Source organism: Thalassophryne amazonica, chromosome 5 (genome assembly GCF_902500255.1).
Source record: "Thalassophryne amazonica chromosome 5, fThaAma1.1, whole genome shotgun sequence".
Lineage (NCBI taxonomy): Eukaryota > Metazoa > Chordata > Actinopteri > Batrachoidiformes > Batrachoididae > Thalassophryne > Thalassophryne amazonica.
Window position 1 is genome coordinate 132,259,294 of NC_047107.1, and position 21,530 is coordinate 132,280,823.

At 41.8% G+C, this 21,530-nt stretch overlaps 1 protein-coding gene across 1 annotated transcript in view; it reads right to left on the reverse strand.

Annotated features, from left to right (window-relative positions):
• Nucleotides 1-9,801: 9,801 nt before the first annotated feature.
• Nucleotides 9,802-21,530, reverse strand: part of LOC117511380 (transcription termination factor 1-like) — a 59,451-nt gene continuing 47,722 nt past the window's right edge. The window contains exons 10-11 of the mRNA XM_034171431.1: nucleotides 17,654-17,738; nucleotides 9,802-9,972 (exon numbers count right to left, since the gene is read on the reverse strand). Of these exons, the coding sequence (XP_034027322.1) occupies nucleotides 9,964-9,972; nucleotides 17,654-17,738 (94 nt within the window). The 3' untranslated portion in view covers nucleotides 9,802-9,963. The remainder of the gene's footprint in view (nucleotides 9,973-17,653; nucleotides 17,739-21,530) is intronic.

Consider the following 21,530-nt stretch of genomic DNA (forward strand, 5'->3'; position numbering starts at 1 on the left):
TGAAGGTTCTGTTGGTCCAGGACGTCATGTGACTAGCAGAGAAGTTTCAGAAGAGATCGGGATCAGCACTTTATCGGCACATTCCACTGTTAAAGGAGGTTTTGTAATGAAAGACGTGCGGAGGGATTCGCGTCGGGATGGGCCACAATGGCGGAGAACAAAAGCAAGTCCGTGTTGGAAGTCTCACAGTACAAGTTGCAGTGGTGGGCACACTTCCGATAATCCGATAACAGATAATTATCGAAGATAATTTTTTCAGTATCGGATTATCTTTTTAGATAACTTTAAAAAACATTATCGGACCAATTATCTTCTGATTAATTTTTGTCCGATAACTTTTAAACCGATAAACAAAATAAACAAAGCTGAACAGTGACAAGCATTTTTAAAATTAGTTCAGCACCCACCTGTTAAAAGTTTTGTAACAGACACATAGTTATAACCTTTATAAACAGAAGAGAACTGCTTGTATAAAAAGCATCTCAATCCTCTGCAAACAAAGGACAAGCAGACCCAAAAGGAAAAAGAAAAAAAACATTTCCTTTAACACCATACTGTTATGCTGGCAATATGACCTAAGTCATCCTGAGGCATACATTTTTAACTTATGGCTCAAATTTTAACCAAACTAATTTTGGACAAGTTATTTAAAATTACTGTCATGTCTGAAGTTTCATAAAGTAAAAATATCAGATATATTCAAAGATTCAAAGAAAAGAAGATTCAAAGAAATTTATTGTCATATGCACAGTACAGAAGAACATCTTCCCTGCACAATGAAATGTGGCTACTGCATTTAACCTAATCCTATTTGCCAGTAGGAGCAGAAGTCGCCATTAGGCGCCCGGGGACCAGCTCCAGATGTACATCCCTGCCTTGGTCAACAGCAGGGCTGAGCAAACCAACACTGACCCATAACAAACAACACACACACAACACACAACACATAGGCCGGCACGGTACATAAAACATATATATGAAGCAAAACACGAGGGAAAAGGAGAAGAAAAAAAACCCTCATAGCTGCTGCATTACACAGCGGCAATGAGGGAAAAAAAATCCCCATCAGCACAGAAAAACAATAATCACAGAGACAAAAACAAGGACACAGGATGACAACCGAGATTTGAAAGGACCAGTTTATCAGAACACTCCGGAGGCAGCCTGTTCGGCGCCGTCAACGGCCTTGTCCGACAATCTGTAGGGGGGAGGGAACAGCCCTGCGCTGAGCAGTCCTGGACAGTTCTAACACAGTTACATCAGAGCTGGAGAAGCTGAGGGGAGGGGGGAAGACCAGGGAGCGAGGCTTAAGTGTTGATCTTCTGAGGAGGTTTTTATCACAGCAACCTTGAAGTGCAGCTGTATTTGGGGAAGCCAAACGAATAGCCAGATTAGCAGACGCCTGAAAGATTCCACAGTTCTGAAAACAGAGTGGCTCTCAATGCATCTGAATGTAGAATGTGGTCTTCACAGACGGTCATAGCAGCTTTCCAGGGCTGCATCTTGCTCGAGATGTTGTCCAACGTGCGGTTAACCCCGCCGACTGCGCAGCCTACTGCCTTCCCAATCGAATCAATCATATAGGGCAGCCGGAAGGACCAATCAAAGCTGCTTCCACTTTCTTGAGTTTCCAGTAAACCCAGCAGAGTGCCCGCACCACACATCAGAAGCCGGTCACCACCAAGCCGAATATGTACACATCTTCGACGTCCTCCACAGAAAGCATGTAAAGGCACATGACCTGCCATCTCCTCCACGAGTCCATCACGTAACCCATCACATGCGTCCCAGCAGGACAGGTCGGGTCCTCCGCTCCCGAATGTCTTGTAGAAAAAATAGTGTCAATTGCGTTCAGAGACCACTTTAACAGATCCATTTTTGTCGTTTCCAGAAGAGCAAAGCTGCAGCCTCACAGACACATGCCACAAGAAGCAGGAAAGATAAGGAGGGAGGGAGAAGAGAAAAGTGCGTCCGTCTCGTTCGAGTGCAAGCTGGCACTCGACCGAATATATGTTTTAGTTTTAAGGTAATGTGCTAATTTTTAAGGTTTTGTGAGCACATGCTTTGCCCCGCAGTGCATTTTGGGTAGGACAATGTAATCTCAGTACGTTCACGACAGGACAAATGCATTTCAGACACTCTGTTCAGGCTCCACGGACAACAGCATTAAACTCTAGTGCCTAAAACTCTCTTGAATATATTCTCTGCATTTATAGACATTATTTTTTTAATTGCGTTTGTTAAATTCCACGCATTTTAAATGTGAGCAGACAGGGATTATCTAGAATTGTTTTGAAAGCCTCTACTGCCATCTAGCATCTACTGGCCAGTAGTGTTCATGGCAGTGTCTGGGAACCAGTAGATGGCAGTGTTCTATTTATTTTGACCCTGGTTATGTCAGATGATTGTCAAATCAACTTTTTAGCTTTGCAAATGGCTTTTTTTTTTTTTTTTTTTACAAATGAAGTTTAAAAACAAAATAACTGCAAAATAATAATATATAATAATAATAATAACATTATTACAAGACAGCTCTGGAGTGTTTGCACAGGCACAGTGTGAAAGGTTGGATGCTGCTTGTAGCTTTCAGCAGCAGGATAACCTCATGACGGCCACCACAATAATATATCAAACAGGTTTTGATTCTCATTTGACCATACGATCGGCGATCAGGAGGTGGTCGTCAGATGTTGACCGCCAGCTTGATACTCCATGAACACTACACGATGCAGGACGCACGATTAACCTGAAACTTGGTCCAAAAAATTCCTGCATGAAAAATCACCCTCGCACACTGTAAAGCACGTTTTACAACATCCAAATGAATGTTGTAAAGAGAGAATGTGCGCAAACATGCGCACATTCTCTCCACATGCAAAAAATTTTGTGAGGACACTTCCAGGGCTCCGTAAAATGCCTGTTTTTACAAATAAAAAAAATGGAATATTTTACAAAAGCACATTTAAACACCAACAAACGACAGATGTCACATTGACGTGTTGGTTTACATAATGAATGACTGAACCAATCAGTGTTTAGCAGAGGCACGTTTACCAGAATCCTTTGCGATCTCTTTGTTACAAAACGTCAGAATTAGTGCATTATTCAACATTAAAAGATATATGTTATATTTTAACTTTGTATAAATGATCAGAATTGACATTAATGGAGTTATTCTCTCGGTATAATGTTATTTAATAAATCAAACACCATAACTCAATATGACTTTATTTTTCAAGACCTCCGCATGACCGGAGCTTTGTCATTGATAGAGAGCTGGCTTACGGCTGCTCTCAGGTGCCTCTGTGTTGGGAGGGCTGTAATAAACAAGAGCTTCCAGCAGGGGCCGAATGTTGAAGAAAAAAGTGTGGTCTCATTGTTTGGGTTTCGGGTGCCTCTGTGCTCAGAGTGCTGTAATAAACAAGAGCTTCCAGCGAGGGGCAGACTGTTGAAAGAAAAAGTGTGGTTTTATTGTTTGGGTCTTTTGTTATTTTTAATATTATTATAAGCTATTAAATTTGTTTTACTAGTAGTTGTAAATGTGCCAGAGATAATATTGGAATTTATCTGTTATTGGTTATCTGTAACTTCCGATACATTTTGGGGTGGTTGTTTTATCTTTATTGAAGATAACTTTTCAGTTATCTGATTATCTGTATCGAAGTTAATTTTTTGCTTATCTGTGCCCACCACTGACAAGTTATAACATGCCCCAGCTGTGAATCCGTCCACACGTCTTTCATTACAAAATCTCCTTTAACAGTGGAATGTGCCGAAAAAGTGCTGATGCAGGACGTCGTGTGACTAGCAGAGAAGTTTCAGAGAGGTCGGGATCAGCACTTTATCAGCCACATTCCACTGTTAAAGGAGATTTGTAATGAAAGACGTGCGGACGGATTCACGCGTCGCAACGCAGCGCTCATGGCGCGGGACAAACACACCTCCGTGTTGGAAACTATTCGTAAGATTCAGACGGCTTTCGGTGGCTTTTCAGTCGAGTGAGTATCCGAGAAATTGTGTAACAGGTGGGCATGTCACAACTTGTACTGTGAGTTGTACTGTGAGTCCAACACGGACTTCTTTTGTTCTCTGCCATTGCTGGCTCCGTCCGATGCCCGCATCCCTCCGCACGTCTTTCATTACAAACTCTCCTTTAACAGTGGAATGTGCCATAAAGTGCTGATCCCCATCTCTTCTGAAACTTCTCTGCTAGTACCACGACGTCCTGGACCAACAGAACCTCACTTTGAAATGATCTGGTCGTTCCAGGCCTGTCGATGGCCGCTCGGACGCACGACGTGCCTTCCGCTGCTGTGGGCCGTTTTTAATACTGTTGTAATGGTCCTTAATCCGTGTGATGCTAATAGAATCTTCACCGAAAGCCATCTGAATTTTCCAAATGGTTTCCACCTGGCTGTCTGACATCTTTTCTGAAAACTTTTCATGGAGCAAAGCGGCAGTAGCTCAGCTGTTTGCTGAGAATGAAAATCCGCCAAGGGGGCTGGACCACTCCTCCCACAAAGCCTGCCCACGGGCGAATGACGCAACCGACAGGCGTGAAAAAACTCACGCATGCGCACAAAGGTTCAAGCTTGTCTGATGCAGACGCACATGATTCAAATCCATATAGTTTTTGAAAAAAATAAAAAGGTCAGATACTTTTCTAACAGACCTCGTACATATACATATTATGAATGATTTTCACGTTTTGTGAGATATTTAGAACAAAGGGCTCGGGACTTACTTTAAATACAGCTGTCTATGCTTTAAATACAGAAAAGACAATTTCTTGAAATCTCATGTAGTCAGACAGATCTGTGTTCTTAATGAATGGAGCTCACGCAGAAACGCTTTCAGAATGAACCCCAAACACAAGTACAGTGATGTTTTATAGGGAGTGGGAGTCTTCCCCTGTTACAATGGGCAGACCTGTTCTCACAACCAGTTCCTATTGGGTTAACAGCGACAGAGGGTCGATTCACCCACATCATGTGAACGGCATGTGATCTTGGAAAGTACTGAATCTAGTCGTGTTTAGGTCAGGTATACAGGTAAAAGCTAGTTCAAACTGGAACGTACAAAAACAGGACTTTGGGTTGGCAGTTGAATTTGGTGCATCACCACCCCGGTATCTTACTGTTATGCCGTCACATGATAACAAGAGAAGTGGAGATGTTGGCAGTTACAAGTTGTGCATTCTGAGCAGATAAGAGACCTTAGCAAGAGCAAAGTGAAAGAGCAAAGTGACCCACTTGTGCAGACAGGAGAAGCAGCCTTACAAGAAGTCATCAGAGTGGTGTAAACACCGTTCCTGGGAAGCTTAACATTAACATATGAAACTTATAGTTAATAGCAAAAACATGTCTAAGGTAATCATTAACAAAGGAGTTTAAGTATCTCAGGGTCTTGTTGACAAGTGGGGTTGAGATTGATAGGTGGGTTGGGGCTTATATTTTGTGGGCAATGTACCAGACCGTCGTGGTGAAGGAGCTGAGCCAGGAGAGGTCTCAATTTACCAGTCGATTTATGCTCCTATCCTCACCTATGGTCTTGATGTTTGGGGTCATGGCTGAGAATGGCGGAAATGAGATTCCTCTGTCGGGTATCTGGGGTTCATTCCTGGACATGGTGAAAAACTCAACTATCTGGGAGGAACTCTGAGCAGAGCCACTGTTTTTTCACATTGAAAGAAGCTGGCTGAGGTGGTTTGTGCATCTGGTGAGGATGCCCTCTGGTGGTCTCTCAGGCATATCCAACTGGGAGGAAATCTCAAAATTAGTGCATATTTAAATGACCCTGTATTCAACCTTTAATTTAAACTAATGTTAATGTTGAAATAACAGAATATGACGTGGAAGTAGGACCTGGAATGATTTTCCTTATAATTGTAAACTAAATTATGCATTAACTCAACAATTAAACTACATCAAATTTACGAAGACTGAAAAGACTGTTAAAGCATTTCAAATACCACAGAAAATCAGGGTAAAATATCAATAACACACCTTATAGTAAAAAAGTCTCATTCTTGTGTAAATTCCTGTAAATCCACTCAAAGACTGTCTTTTTTCCAATGAAAGAAAGTCTGCATTAATTAAAAAGTCACATAATCTCGTCTGAAAAGCACAATCTTTATTTTCCAGAGATAAAAAAAATTCTTACGTTTCCTGATGGCAAAAGATGCCGTTTGCTTTTCTTGTTTCTTTTTTTATCCGTGTTCATGACGGCGAACTTTAAATTCAACCCAGCGCCAATTCCATTGATTCTTGAGTCCTCAAACTTTTTCACACCATCTTCCATCTCTCTGATGTCGCTCCGTGACACAGACGTGTTGCAAAATTCTTCTCTAAAAGAACGCAATGTCCACAAGCTACTTTTAGCAGCCCTCACACAGCATCGCCGCAGCAACCAACCAGTTCTGCTTTACAACAACTGTCCTAACAGCCAAGCTTTGAGTGAGGCTTTTTTCTCCACGGACATCCGTGGATCCGAGGACACAGATTTGTATCCGTTATATAGATCAGTGTCCGCCGACTTTTAAAACCGGCAAGATGTCATACAAAAAAGGAAACGCTTTGCGGTAGACATGTTAAAAACTCAGCGACGATCAGAGTACAACACTACCCCCCATGATGAAATCTGCGGAATTCCTTGGTTCCACAGAGTTTTCACAGCCCTGAAATGAATGAACGAATGACTAAAACAGCATACCTGAGTTTGGGGGAGGTGATGGTCTAGTGGTTAAGTGTTGGTCTTGAGACCAGAGGATCCTCGGTTCAAATCCCAGCCTGACCATAAAATCACTAAGGGCCCTTGGGCAAGGTCCTTAATCCCCTAGTTGCTCCCGGTGTGTAGTGGGCACCTCGTATGGCAGCAGCCTGACATCGGGGTGAATGTGAGGCATTATTGTAAAGCGCTTTGAGCGTCTGATGCAGATGGAAAAGCGCTATGTAAATGCAGTCCATTAAAGGTTTTTATAACAAAAAGATGAGGATATGTACACTGTAAGAAAAATAACTTTATTCATAGAACACTTTCAGGATAAAAACAGTCCACTTGTGCAGGAACATCATGCAGCCAAAGGTAGGAAAAGTGTTTTTTCCTGGAGCTTAGTGGACCCTCAGCCCCAGCTCAAGACGGCACAGAGAAACTGAGGCACACATTTCTTCTTTAAGGCTTCATATTTCAGAACGATTCTCAAGTGGAGCACAAAGCGGCGGAGAGCGTCGGCTTTTACTGTGCTCCGGTCACGTCAACACACAACCACTTTAATTTCAGTGCCACATCAAGATTTACAGTTAGGACTTTGATAACAGTCATCATGACAACAAATCAATGACTTGAAATCATTCTGTGAAGTGTAGCACCATGGCCTCGATTAGCCCTGATTAAATAAATAGATTAATGCTGTCTCAACAAACACCTGAGTTTTCAACTGGAGACAGACTGTGCTTCCACTCTCAGTTGAGAAATTCCTAAGTCATCTGAAGATCTTCAGATAAAGCTTGGAGACATCCCCCCCCATGGGCCAACACTGGGGTTCACAGCAAAACAAAACTGTAATTCAAAGTTCTTCAAAGGAGAGCCCTTGCCTTTTTTAATCAGCGAATTTTTGGTCATTATGAATGACACGACATTATAATTGCTTCATGTCAGAATATGAGCTTCTCCATGTCAGGAGAACCCAAATTTTATGACTTCAAGCCTGGACAGAACCTCTCCTCATCGCCAGGGGACCCTTTCCCCATGATAACATGTGGTCATAAAACTTTGTCTTGACAAGCAGCTAATATATTTAGTTTAAAGCAAAGGAAAAGACCTTTCTTTTGAAATAAAAAAAGAATTCCATCAGTATTTCTTTTATTCATATATTAAAAAAATTCTAATGTGTTGTATTGATTAATCAAACAAAATGTTTTGCATATAATCATTCCAGTTTATTGACATGTGCTCATTTTAACTGATATGTGTGTAAGTGTGACCTTTCTGCATTATCTAAAATGTTGAAGTATTCTGTTTATCCAAAGGATGTGTCTGACTAGTAATAATGTGTGTCCATTTGAATGTCTGAGAACAAATAGTTACCAAAATTGTTAATGTGTTTAAATAATTGAATCATTTGTCTGCACTGTGACCACATGAATTTTCTGTGAAGTTACACACCCTAAATGGGCAGAGTTTGGTGACGTCAGTCCCCTTTAAAAAGTTAGAACAGAGTTGTCGCTTCTCTTCTCCAAGCTCTCTTTCCGTCGGCAACGCTCCTTTTTCTTTTCTTTCTTCTTTGTTAAACGCTTCATTTTTATTCTTGGGCCAAGGCCCCATTGCTAAACTAAGCTAAGCTACCACACGGCATTCATTCATCCTTTACTTTTGACAAACTTAAAGTTTAACCTGAAGCTTTAAGGTGCATCAAGTCTTTTGAATTTTTAAGAGAACTTCCGAGCTGAGCTTCTCAAATTAAGAGCGAATTTACAGAAAAGCGACTTTTCCTCTTTTTGTTTCTGTGTAGGCTCTCAGTTGTCCAGGTGGTTTCCATAGTAGAGAAGCTTGAATCTTCGACTGGACTGGGTTGCTTGACGTGAGGAGAGAAGAAGACTCTCTACAAGAGTCAAGACAGAAGCAAGAATTTTAGCTGGGAAGCTTCTGCAATTTGAAGCGAAATGTCCTCGCGTCAAGCAACCCAGTCCAGTCAAAGATTCAAGCTTCTCTACTATTTTCCTCTTTTTCTAATTTTCCACCATCTTAAAGTTTTACCTTTTTTCTAAATTCTCAAAGACTTTTAATCTGGCTCCAACAAACTTTTTAAAAGCTACCAGAAACCATTGTCAACAAATGCCTTTCACCTCTGGGGTCAAGCCAGCCGACGACCCAGCTGATGCCCTGACTGCAAGCATCCATCCTGCCGGTACCGTCAACCGACAAAGCTGTTGGGATCACTCAGGGAAACTGCTGAGTGAACCCCTCCGACCCAAATGAGGTACAGACATATGGACGGAAGGAACCGTCTCTTCAACAGCAGCTAAGTGACAGAGTTCAAGGTTCCAGGAAAAAGGTTTGTTGTCAATGGATACAGGTGGCTCCTTTTTAAACATAGTCATGTTTGTTTAATATTTTTCTTAATAATTGGCTTCAAATTTCATCACTAAATTCTAATCAGATTTATTTACTTTAAGTCTTTAAGCTTCATCTCTCTCTTTCTCAACATCTCATGAGTTAGTAAGAATTGTACCCATAAATGAACTTATTTAATCACTGTCCATAAAATGCCAGTAAAATGTTGATTTCTTGTATAAATTGTAAATATTTCTGCTTGGTCAACCGTATCGTGTGAATTCAGACTTCAGATCAGAGACTGATTAAATTAAATTGAGACTGATTAATTGATTTGAGACTGATAAATTAATGAATGTTTAAATTAAAGTACCTATGCTACAAATAGATGGTGCCCCGAGTAATAATTAAGTATTAAACCCTAAATTGTTAATTATTTTGGTGACACATTATATGGGGCCTAGTCCAATCCAGTTCAATTTGGGAGTTTAACTACTTATTCACTATAAATTGCTACATTCCTCTGGTTCCTCGTTGTGAGAAGATCACTTTAATATAAATATATAAATGAATACACTACATATTATTGGTTCCCCCATGTGGAGGCAAATAAATAAATAAAATAAATAACTACACTACATTTTTATGGTGCCCGCGTGTGACGATTTATTTAACAATATTGTTACAAAAGTTAAAAATTTGCCTGCAGTTCTTCCTACTGCTTGGAGCTGTGGAGGGGGGTGGGGGTGGTCCATACGGATCAACGATGAAGCAAACTGTCTTCCTCGTCGTCTGTGGAGAAAATGTCAGACAGGAAGTGTACGCCTTCCTGCCGGGGCTCCTGCTGGAACTGTCCATCTGCTCGCTGCAGCTTCTCCTTCAGCCCAGGAACCACCTTCTGCTGCAGGAAGTCTATGATGTCTGCAAGAAGACAGCAGGTTAAGGCAAAGTACTATGGTTGGGACAACTAGTGAAAATCATTGGTGGACTAGTTGGGTATCATTTGTCATCGACTAGTCCACCAATGATTTTCATTAGTAGACATCAACCGACAGAGGGGGTGGTATCAGAGTCCATTTCAAGCAAAAGATCATTCAGCGCTTTAGTAAGTGCTGTCTCTGTGGAGAGTGCATACGAAACACAGATGCAGCATCTCAAAGAGGTTATTTCCAGCAAGATAATCTGCAAGCTGGTTTTGAAATCACTTTTAGTCATTTTAGAACAAAAAGGGTGGGGTCATATTGGTTTGTCATTCTTCAATAGACCTGGATCCAGGTCAAGAATAGGACTTAGTGGAGGTAGGAGGATGAGGTGTTTAGCAGGCTGACACCACTGACTAGGTGGCTTGGCACAGTTCTGCAGACAGCAAGGTTTTAGTTTTATTCATACTGGCCCTCCTTCTAGGGCTGCCATGGCTTGTTATGCCGTATTCACACTCTACAGCAGGGGTGGGCAATCATGTGCCAGGAAGGGCCGAAGCACTGCAGGTTTTCCTTGCTACCAATCACCTCAGCAGGTGATTTCATTAATGTTCAGGTGTTTCAGCAGGTGATTCATTGACAACCAGGTGTTTAGTATGTTCAAGGGAGAAGCCTCATCATCAACCCACCTGCTGAGGTGAATTGGTTGCAAGGAAAACATGCAGTGTCTCGGCCCTCGTTGCCCACCCCTTCTATACAGGGAGGGTAACATTAGGACTCTACAGCAGGCACGGAGCAGGTGATTTGACAACCTGCAAGTCCTCAGACGAATGTGGGTATGGAGTCCATTAGCATAGGCATAGAAACTAGTGCAGAGGAATCCCTATAGTGACTGTAGTTTTATCTGCCAGGGAAGGAAATTATCAAGTTGAGACAGTGGCCTGTTTCTGCAGACGTACCCATGAAGTCCATAACTCAGACTCACTTTTATTGTCACTCGTCCCTTACAGGCAGAACGAATGCAGTTTCTCTAGTTCGGTGGTGTATTAACTGGAACAATTTTTTTTTTTAACCTAACCTATTGTATAAACTTTTGCAATATAAACTTTTGCAATGTGCAATATGCGCATCCCTGTGGCCACAGAATATATATAAAGGCACAGGGTCGGCAGCAGCAGCAGTGTTAGAGTATTAAGGAAGGTGACAATGTGCATGTAGTGCAATGTTCAGAGTTTGGGTGGTGGAGTGTTGAACTGTTCAACAGTCCTGACAGCATTCGGGTAGAAGCTGTTTTTCAGTCTGGATGTTTTGCCCGGATGCTGCACAGCCTCCTTCCAGAAGGAAGGGGTGTGAAAGAGCGTAGAAGGCCATGTTTTACAAATTTAGTTCTGGTTACTACTCTGGATAACGCTAAAATTGAGGATGCCCCACTGGTCGTTTCTACAAAGTCCAAAATTTCTGTGTCTGCTACCTTCAACCTGTGGTAATTCACAAACCCAACCATATCGAAGGCATCGGGATTTGGGATGGTTTCAAAGTAATATATACACCTTTACTCCACATTTGCTAAAGTATAAACATAGTCATAGGCCTTGCCCATTACCTGGGATAAGTGACTGACCTTCAGGGTTTCGCTTGAGGTCATATGTCACCTAAATTAGGTCAAACTTCAGATGACAGTAAAACATGTTGTGTAATACACCAAATTAATAATATTTTATGATTCCATTAGTACAAGCAGAATATAGTTATATGATTAAATCAAATCAAATCAATTTTATTTATATAGCGCCAAATCACAACAAACAGTTGCCCCAAGGCTGTTTGTTATACTGTTTGTATATTGTTAATATACAAATAGATAAAACTTTAATTATAAGTCAAATGTTGCATTACAGCAAACTATTGATTTCAATACTGGGTGTTGATTAACGAACATAAATGTACGAGGTCTGTCAATAAAGTAACCGGTCCTTTTTAATTTTTATTTTTTAAACTATATGGATGTGATTCACATGTTTTCACGTCAGACAAGCTTGAACCCTCGTGGCACCTGCGTGAGTTTTTCCACGCCTGTCGGTTACGTCATTCGCCTGTGAGCACGCCTGGGAAGGAGTGGTCCCCGCCCCCGTCGTCGATTTTCATTGTCTGGAAATGGCGAATGAAAAGGACTTTTTTCCCCATCAGAATTTTTTCAGAAACCTGTTAGAGACAGGCACCTGGAAACCATTTGAAAAATTTATCTGGCTTTCGGTGAACATTTTACCGGGCTTCACAGAGAATAAGGACTGTTACTACAGCTTTAAGGACCGCTCGGCATGCTGCGCTGCAACGACGAGGCAGAAACGTCATATCATTTCTAAGCTGATGGCTCTGTGGATACGAGACCGTCATGTGCTCTTTCTCTGCTTATTACAAGAGCTGGACCTCAGCCATTTTCCGGCAGATTTCACTTTTAACAAGAGATTTTGTCATGGAAAGCCGCGCGGAGAGGCTTTGTGCTAACAACCGATTCACTGTTTGAGCGAGACAAAGAACACCTCCGTTTCGGCGTGTCATGGGACAAGTTGGGACATGCCTATCTCGGCTTTCAATGCTTACCAGTCCAGTAAGTATCAGAGAAATTGTGGAGAGCTGGACATGTCCTAACTTGTCCTCTGACACGCCGAAACGGAGTGGTTCTCTGTCCTCGCTCAAACAGTGAATCGGTTGTTACGCACGAATCCTCCGCGCGGCTTTCCATGACAAAATCTCTTGTTAAAAGTGAAATCTGCCGGAAAATGGCTGATGTCCAGCTCTTGTGATAACCAGAGAAAGAGCACACGACGGTCTCGTATCCACAGAGCCATCAGCTTAGAAATGATCTGGCATTTTCTGCCTCGTCCGCGCAGCTCGGCGAGCGTCCTTAAAGCCGTCCTTAAAGCTGTAGTAACACTCCTTATTCTCTGTGAAGCCCGTAAAATTTTCACCGAAAGCCAGATAAATTTTTCAAATGGTTTCCAGGTGCCAGTCTCTAACAGCTTCTGAAAAAATTCTGATGGAAAAAAAGCCCAAATCATTCCGCCATTTCCAGACAATGAAAATCCGACGAGGGGGCGGGACCACTCCTTCCACAAGGCGTGCTCACAGGCGAATGACGTCACCGACAGGCGTGGAAAAACACGCATGCGCACGAAGATTCAAGCTTGTCTGACATAAAAACATATGAATCAAATCCATATAAAATTTTTTTTACATTTTAAATTTAAAAACAAATAACAAGGACCGTTACTTTATTGACAGAACCTCGTATTGTTGCTTATTATCATACTGTCAGTATAATAAGAAGTAAATTGATTTTTTTTCAGGGTAGATGAGGGTCTGTTCCAGGGACGTGGTTGTTCTGAACACATTTGACCTTCCCTTATTGTGGGTCACTTGCCGTGTAGTTCAACACCAGTTGGGACTCTAAAGTTGACTCATTCTTATGCTACTAAAACTTGAAACCTACTTTGCTGTAATATTTAGTGGATAAAAAAAGATTTGAACACATCTTTATTCATTCTTTCCCGTCGAGCTGCTCGTCCACTGAGAATCAGATTTGTCAATTTCCTGCTACATTTATATTATTCTGCTGATTCCTGTCTGACACTCTTTACATTTATGACCTACTTTGTACAAAGAGAGTTGAGGAAAGGTGGCAGACATTATAGGTGCCCTCATTTTATTTTATTATAGGGCCCTTATTTTATTATTTAGGGCCCTCATTTTATTTTATTATAGGGCCCTCATTTATGTTATGGCCCTCATTTTATTTTATTATAGGGCCCTCATTTTATTTTATTTTAGGGCCCTTATTTTATTTTATTATAGGGCCCTCATTTTATTTTAGGGCCCTCATTTTATTTTATTTTAGGGCCCTCTTTTTATTTTATTATAGGGCCCTCATTTTATTTTATTATAGGGCCCCTCATTTTATTTATTATAGGGCCCTCATTTTATTTTATTTTAGGGCCCTCATTTTATTTTATTATAGGGCCCTCATTTTATTTTATTATAGGGCCCTTATTTATTTTATTATAGGGCCCTCATTTTATTTTATTTTAGGGCCCTCATTTTCATTGTTTCTTAAACATATTGTGTCTGTGTGTATGTATATGTGTGTGCATGTCTTTGTGCATGCACTATACTTATTATTTATTAACTTGTTAAATATAATGTCTTAATGTTTTAACTGTATGTTTTAGTGTACAGCACACTGGGTCAGCTTGGTTGTAGTAAAGTACTTTATAAATAAAGATAGTAATGGTACTGTGTGTCTATATACACAGTAGTGTTCAGAATAATAGTAGTGCTATGTGAGTAAAAAGAATTAATCCAGGTTTTTGAGTATATTTCTTATTGTTACATGGGAAACAAGGTACCCAGTAGATTCAGTAGATTCTCACAAATCAACAAGACCAAGCATTCATGATATGCACACTCTTAAGGCTATGAAATTGGGCTATTAGTAAAAAAAAAAGTAGAAAAGGGGGTGTTCACAATAATAGTAGCATCTGCTGTTGACGCTACAAACTCAAAACTATTATGTTCAAACTGCTTTTTTTAACAATCCTGTGAATCACTAAACTAGTATTTAGTTGTATAACCACAGTTTTTCATGATTTCTTCACATCTGCGAGGCATTAATTTTGTTGGTTTGGAACCAAGATTTTGCTGGTTTACTAGTCTGCTTGGGGTCATTGTCTGTTGAAACCACCCATTTCAAGGGCATGTCCTCTTCAGCATAAGGCAGCATGAGCTCTTCAAGTATTTTTGACATATCCAAACTGATCTATGATACCTGGTATGCGATATATATAGACCCAACACCATAGTAGGAGAACATGCCCATATCATGATGCTTGCACCACCATGCTTCACTGGCTTCACTGTGAACTGTGGCTTGAATTCAGAGTTTGGGGGTCGTCTCACAAACTGTCTGCGGCCCTTGGACCCAAAAAGAACAATTTTACTCTCATCAGTCCACAAAATATTCCTCCATTTCTCTTTAGGCCAGTTGATGTGTTCTTTGGCAAATTGTAACCTCTTCTGCACATGTCTTTTATTGAACAGAGGGACTTTGCAGGGGATTCTTGCAAATTAAATTAGCTTCACACAGGCGTCTTCTAACTGTCACAGCACTTACAGGTAACTCCAGACTGTCTTTGATCATCCTGGAGCTGATCAATGGGTGAGCCATTTGCCATTCTGGGTATTCTTCTATCCATTTTGATGGTTGTTTTTCCGTTTTCTTCCACGCGTCTCTCATTTTTTTGTCCATTTTAAAGCATTGGAGATCACTGTAGATGAACAGCCTATAATTTTTTGCACCTGCGTATAAGTTTTCCCCTCTCCAATCAACTTTTTTAATCAAGCTATGCTGTTGTTCTGAACAATGTCTTGAACATCCCATTTTCCTCAGGCTTTCAAGAGAAAAGCATGTTCAACAGGTGCGGCTTCATCCTTAAATAGGGGACACCTGATTCCCACCTGTTTGTTCCACAAAACTGACAAATCACTCACTGACTGAATGCCACACTACTATTATTGTGAAACCCCCCCTTTCTTACTTTTTTTTTACTAATAGCCCAATTTCATAGCCTTAAGAGTGTGCATATCATGAATGCTTGGTCTTGTTGGATTTGTGAGAATCTACTGGTACCTTGTTCCCATGTAACATTAAGAAATATCTCCAAAACCTGGATTAATCTTTTTAGTCACATAGTAGTACTATTATTCTGATCACTACTGTGTATATAGAACACACGCCCACTCTGTTCTCCATCTTCTTCAACATGATGCTTCATGAGGCCAAAGAAGACTTGACCAGACGGCATCTATATCCGCTTCAGAACCGACGGAGGTCTGTTTAACTTGCGGCGCCTTCTGTCACACACTAAGATCACAGAACAGCTAATCATGGAGCTGCTCTTCGCAGATGACTGCACCCTTGTCGCCCATACGGAGCAAGCCTTGCAGCACATTGTCAACTGTTTTGCTGAAGCAGCAAGAGCCTTCGGCCTCACCATCAGCCTGAGAAAGACAGAAGTGCTATATCAACCGGTCCCCCATACAGCATATACCCCACCCCAAATCAACATCGAGGGTACCAGCCTGAATGCAGTAGAGCACTTCACGTATCTCGGTAGTGTTATCTCAAACGACGCATCTGTTGCCAAGGACCTAGACAGTCGCCTTGCCAAGGCCAGCAGTTCTTTTGGTCGACTCTCAAAGAAAGAATCATGCACTGCACCTTTCCACAAAAGTGCAGGTCTACAGAGCCATTGTGTCCCTACCCTCCTGTATGGAGCTGAAACCTGGGTTCTGTATTGCCAGAGATCAGATTACTGGAATGCTTTCATCAGCGTTGTCTCCGAAACATCTTCGGGATCAAGTGGCAGGACTACGTCTCAAATGATGACATCCTTACCAGAGCCAAATTGCCCAGCATGGAGTCTATTATACTCAAACAACAGCTTCGTTGGGCAGGTCACGTAGCCAGGATGGATGATACACGCATGCCCAAATTAATTCTCTTTGGCGAGCTCAAGGAAGGGAGACGAAACCAAGGGGCCCCCAAAAGTGCTATAAGGACCAGCTGAAGAAACAGCTCTCACCTTGCAGGCATTCAGCATCAGTCATGGCAGCATCTAGCTACAGATAGACTCAGCTGGCGTTCCAGCATCAAATCCGCCAGCCTGAAGTTTGAGGCAGAAAGAAGTGAAGCCTCACGCCAGAAGCATCAAAGACAAAAAGAGCGGGCAGCAGCACAAGCCCAGCCTACTCAAGTGTTGATTTGCCCAAGTGTAACAGGTCTTGTGCATCCTGCATCGGGACTTTTCAGCCACCAGAGGGCTTGTAGAAAATAAACTTTAAAAAAAAAAAAAAAAGGCCTTCCCACTATCCTCGCAAGCGAGGAAACTGCCAACAATTCTGAACACTACTGTACACCGTGGATATTTTATGCAAAACTAAATTGGAGTATTTTCATCACATTTCCAAATCAGGTCCATATATTGTATTAGTATATTTTGAAGGGGGATTTAAAGATACTTCAGAATAGAAATATTACTACTGTAGATAGTTATAGATACACACAGAAAGAAAACCAATATCACTCGTCATCAATCAAACTGCTTCATCAGGGACCATAAAACATCCATGAAATACAGAGTTTACAGGTTTTCCTGATTGACCCTTATCAAGGTTTGGGTTTAACCAGTCTGCCCTGTAGGAATGTTGCCTTGGCAGAGGGGGTAAGATATAGATCTTTACAGCCAGAACTGGACACAGATGAATTAAAGACCCAAGATGGACAACTTTTTTGTTCATTATGTTTTTGTTGCTTTTCGGTTTATTCTATTTGTTTTTCATTTCTTCCGTTTGTTAAGAGAATGCTTGTAAAATTCTGGTAAAAATCTACTAACTGTTAGAATGGCCCTAAGCAGTGAGTCTGGTCTGCTGGTCTGGTCTTCCTCATGTACCAGCAGAGGGGAGTCTGTCTTACCACGGTCGCCTGTGTGCTTGATCTAGTGGTTGGTGAGGTTAGATCTGACTTTTAGTGATTTGGCACAAATATAAATAAACATATAAATAAAATAAATTGAATAGTTGAATTGAATAGAAGTTGAATTGAATAGTTAAAATATTGCAGTACTAACCCTGTAGACAGATGAGTCCAGTTGGGAACTTTGGAAACCTTCAGTCCTGTGAAAAGCTTTCTGGACACACGTGGGGGTCGTATTCCTGAAACACAGTAAAGTACTAGAGTCAGTACTGCTATCCACAGTACACCTCCAAAGTGTTGTAAGGCTACTACATCGAACCCACAGATACAGAGCTTCCGGAAAGTGTTCACAGCGCTTCAATTTTTTTTTAACATTTTTTTTTTTGTTACAGCCTTATTCCAAATGGATGAAATACATTTTCCCATCAAAATTCTACAAACACCCCATAATGACATGAAATTTTTTATATTTTCTCCAATTTATTAAATATACACTCAAACCAAAATATAAACAACAACACTTGTTTATCTGGTGTGACCACCATTTGCCTCATGCAGTGCAACACATCTCCTTCGCATAGAGTTGATCAGGTGTTCAATTGTGGCCTGTGGAATGTTGGTCCACTCCTCTTCAATGGCTGTACGAAGTTGCTGGAGATATTGGCAGGAACTGGTACACGCTGTCGTATACACCGGTCCAGAGCATCCCAAACATGCTCAATGGGTGACATGTCCGGTGAGTATGCCGGCCATGCAAGAACTGGGACATTTTCAGCTTCCAAGAATTGTGTACAGATCCTTGCAACATGGGGCCAGTGCATTATCCTGCTGCAACATGAGGTGATGTCTTGGATGTATGGCACAACAATGGGCCCTCAGGATCTCATCACGGTATCTCTGTGCATTCAAAATGCCATCAATAAAAATGCACCTGTGTTCTTCGTCCATAACAGATGCCTGCCCATACCATAACCCCACCGCCACCCATGGGCCACTCGATCCACAACATTGACATCAGAAAAACCGCTCACCCACACGACGCCACACAAACGCTGTCTGCCATCTGACCCTGAACAGTGTGAACCAGGATTCATCCGTGAAGAGAAACACCTCTCCAACGTGCCAAACGCCAGCGAATGTGAGCATTTGCCCACTCATATCGGTTACGACGACGAACTGGAGTCAGGTCGAGACCCCGATGAGACGACGAGCATGCAGATGACTTCCCTGAGACGGTTTCTGACAGTTTGTGCAGAAATTCTTTGGTTATGCAAACCGATTGTTTCAGCAGCTGTCCGAGTGGCTGGTCTCAGACGATCTTGGAGGGTGAACATGCTGGATGTGGAGGTCCTGGGCTGGTGTGGGTTACACGTGGTCTGCGGTTGTGAGGCTGGTTGGATGTACTGCCAGATTCTCTGAAACGTCTTTGGAGACGGCTTATGGTAGAGAAATGAACATTCAATACACGAGCAACAGCTCTGGTTGACATTCCTGCTGTCAGCATGCCAATTGCACGCTCCACTCAAATCTTGCGACATCTGTGGCATTGTGCTGTTTGATAAAACTGCACCTTTCGAGTGGCCTTTTATTGTGGACAGTCTAAGGCGCACCTGTGCACTAATCATGGTGTCCTAATCAGCATCTTGATATGGCATCATCTGTGAGGTGGGATGGATTATCTCAGCAAAGGAGAAGTGCTCACTATCACAGATTTAGACTGGTTTGTGAACAATATTTGAGGGAAATGGTGATATTGTGTATGTGGAAAAAGTTTTAGATCTTTGAGTTCATCTCATACAAAATGGGAACAAAACCAAAAGTGTTGCGTTTATATTTTTGTTGAGTGTAAAAACTAATAAATCACATGTCCATAAGTATTCACAGTCTTTGTTCAATACTTTGTTGATGCTCCTTTGGCATCAATTCCAGCCTCAAGTCTTCTTGAATATGATGCCACAAGCTTGGTGCACCTACCTTTGGGCAGTTTGGTCCATTCCTCTTTGCAGCACCTCTCAAGCTCCATCAGGTTGGATGGGGAGTGTCGGTGCACAGACATTTTCAGATCTCTCCAGAGATGTTCAGTCAGATTCAGGTCTGGACTCTGGCTGGACCACTCAAGGACATTCACAGAGTTGTCCTGAAGACACTCTTTTGATATCTTGGCTGTGTGCTAGGGTCATTGTCCTGCTGAAAGATCGCCCCAGTCTGAGGTCAAGAGCGCTCTGGACCAGGTTTCATCCAGGATGTCTCTGTACATTGCTGCATTCATCTTTCCCTCAATCCTGACTAGTCTCCCAGTTCCTGCTGCTGAAAAACATCCCCACAGTATGATGCTGCCACCACCATGCTTCACTGTAGGGATGGTGCCTGGTTTCCTCCAACATGACGCCAAAGAGTTCAATCTTTGTCTCATCAGACCAGAGAATTTTGTTTCTCCTGGTCTGAGAGTCCTTAAAGTGCCTTTTGCCAAACTCCAGGTGGGCTGCCACGTGCCTTTTACTAAGGAGTGGCTTCTGTCTGGACATTCTATCATACAGGCCTGATTGGTGGATTGCTGCAGAGATGGTTGTCCTTCTGGAAGGTTCTCCTCTCTCCACGGAGGAATGCTGTAACTCTGACAGGGTGACCATCAGATTCTTGGTCACCTCCCTGACTAAGGTCCTTCTCCCCTGATCATGCAGTTTAGACAGGTGGCCAGCTCTAGGAAGAGTCCTGGTGGATTTGAACTTCTTCCATTTACAGATGATGGAGGCCACTGTGCTCAGTGGGACCTTCAAAGCAGCAGAAATGTTCTGTACCCTTCCCTAGATTTCTGCCTCCAGAACATTCCTTTGACTTCATGTTTGGTTTGTGCTTTGACTGTCAACTGTGGGACCTTATATGTAGACAGGTGTGTGTCTTTCCAAATCATGTACATCAACTGAGGTCCCAGGTGGACCCAATTAAGCTGCAGAAACATCTCAAGGAGGATCAGTGGAAACAGGAAGCACCTCAGCTCAATTTTCAGTGATGACAGTGGGTCATGGGCAAAAAAACCGGAAAGTTCTTAGGTGCCTGGACACTTACACAAATTTGATCCGTGTACTGATACAGAATCTGCTGTGCAGCAGAGTAAACTCATTGTACACACACTGATAACCAGTGTAAACTGTGCATGACTTTGTGCAAGTGCGCAAAGAAATTTTGAAGTGTTCAAATCTCTGTCATGCATTAATTATGTGAACTTCACGTGAACATGGTGCAAACAATTCCAAGTAAGTGCGAGTCACTGTGTCAACGCATTACAGTGCAGCTCATTTAAACAAATATGACGAGATGTTAAATCTATAATAAACATAATGTTACAGCTACTCATAAGAATGAATGAAAATGCAACAGTTTCACCAAACCATTGCACCATTATAAATAATTACTTTTGAGACAACTCCAAATATGTTCTCCACCTCACGAAGGGCACAAAGACAGCTGCAGAAAATTCATCTATCATTCTGGACTGATTAGAGCTGGTTTCATTAGCCAAACTCTGAGACAAAATGATTCATCCACTACAACATCATTATTTTATATAACACCACGTCCAGTGGCACAAAGCGCAGCATCCAGTGGAACACAGCAGGTCGCACTGCCACAAAGAACTGTGCAGCATTTCAGGGGTTAAATGCATGCAATTGTCAAGGTGCCTTGGCTCAAAACCCCTGGCAGGGGGTCTGGGGGCTCTTCTCCTGAAAAATGTGAAATCTCAGATGCATTTTCAGGTCTATTTACCCCCCAAAATAAAATCTGCAAAAAATTTCCATTTTTTATTGGGTCAGGTCAACTTTCCCACCCCAGAGTCTTTTCACACAACCTGTATTGTGAGGATACAGGTTGTGTGAAAAACTCTGCTCTCCCATATTGTCAAGATAACAGAACTATAATCCAGTCTGTCAGATGGATTAGAACACGGCATGATTCCTGTCCCATAAAAAAACATTTGATTTTGTGCTTTTATAACAACTGACAGTGTCTTAAAATAAAATTTGATACAAGTA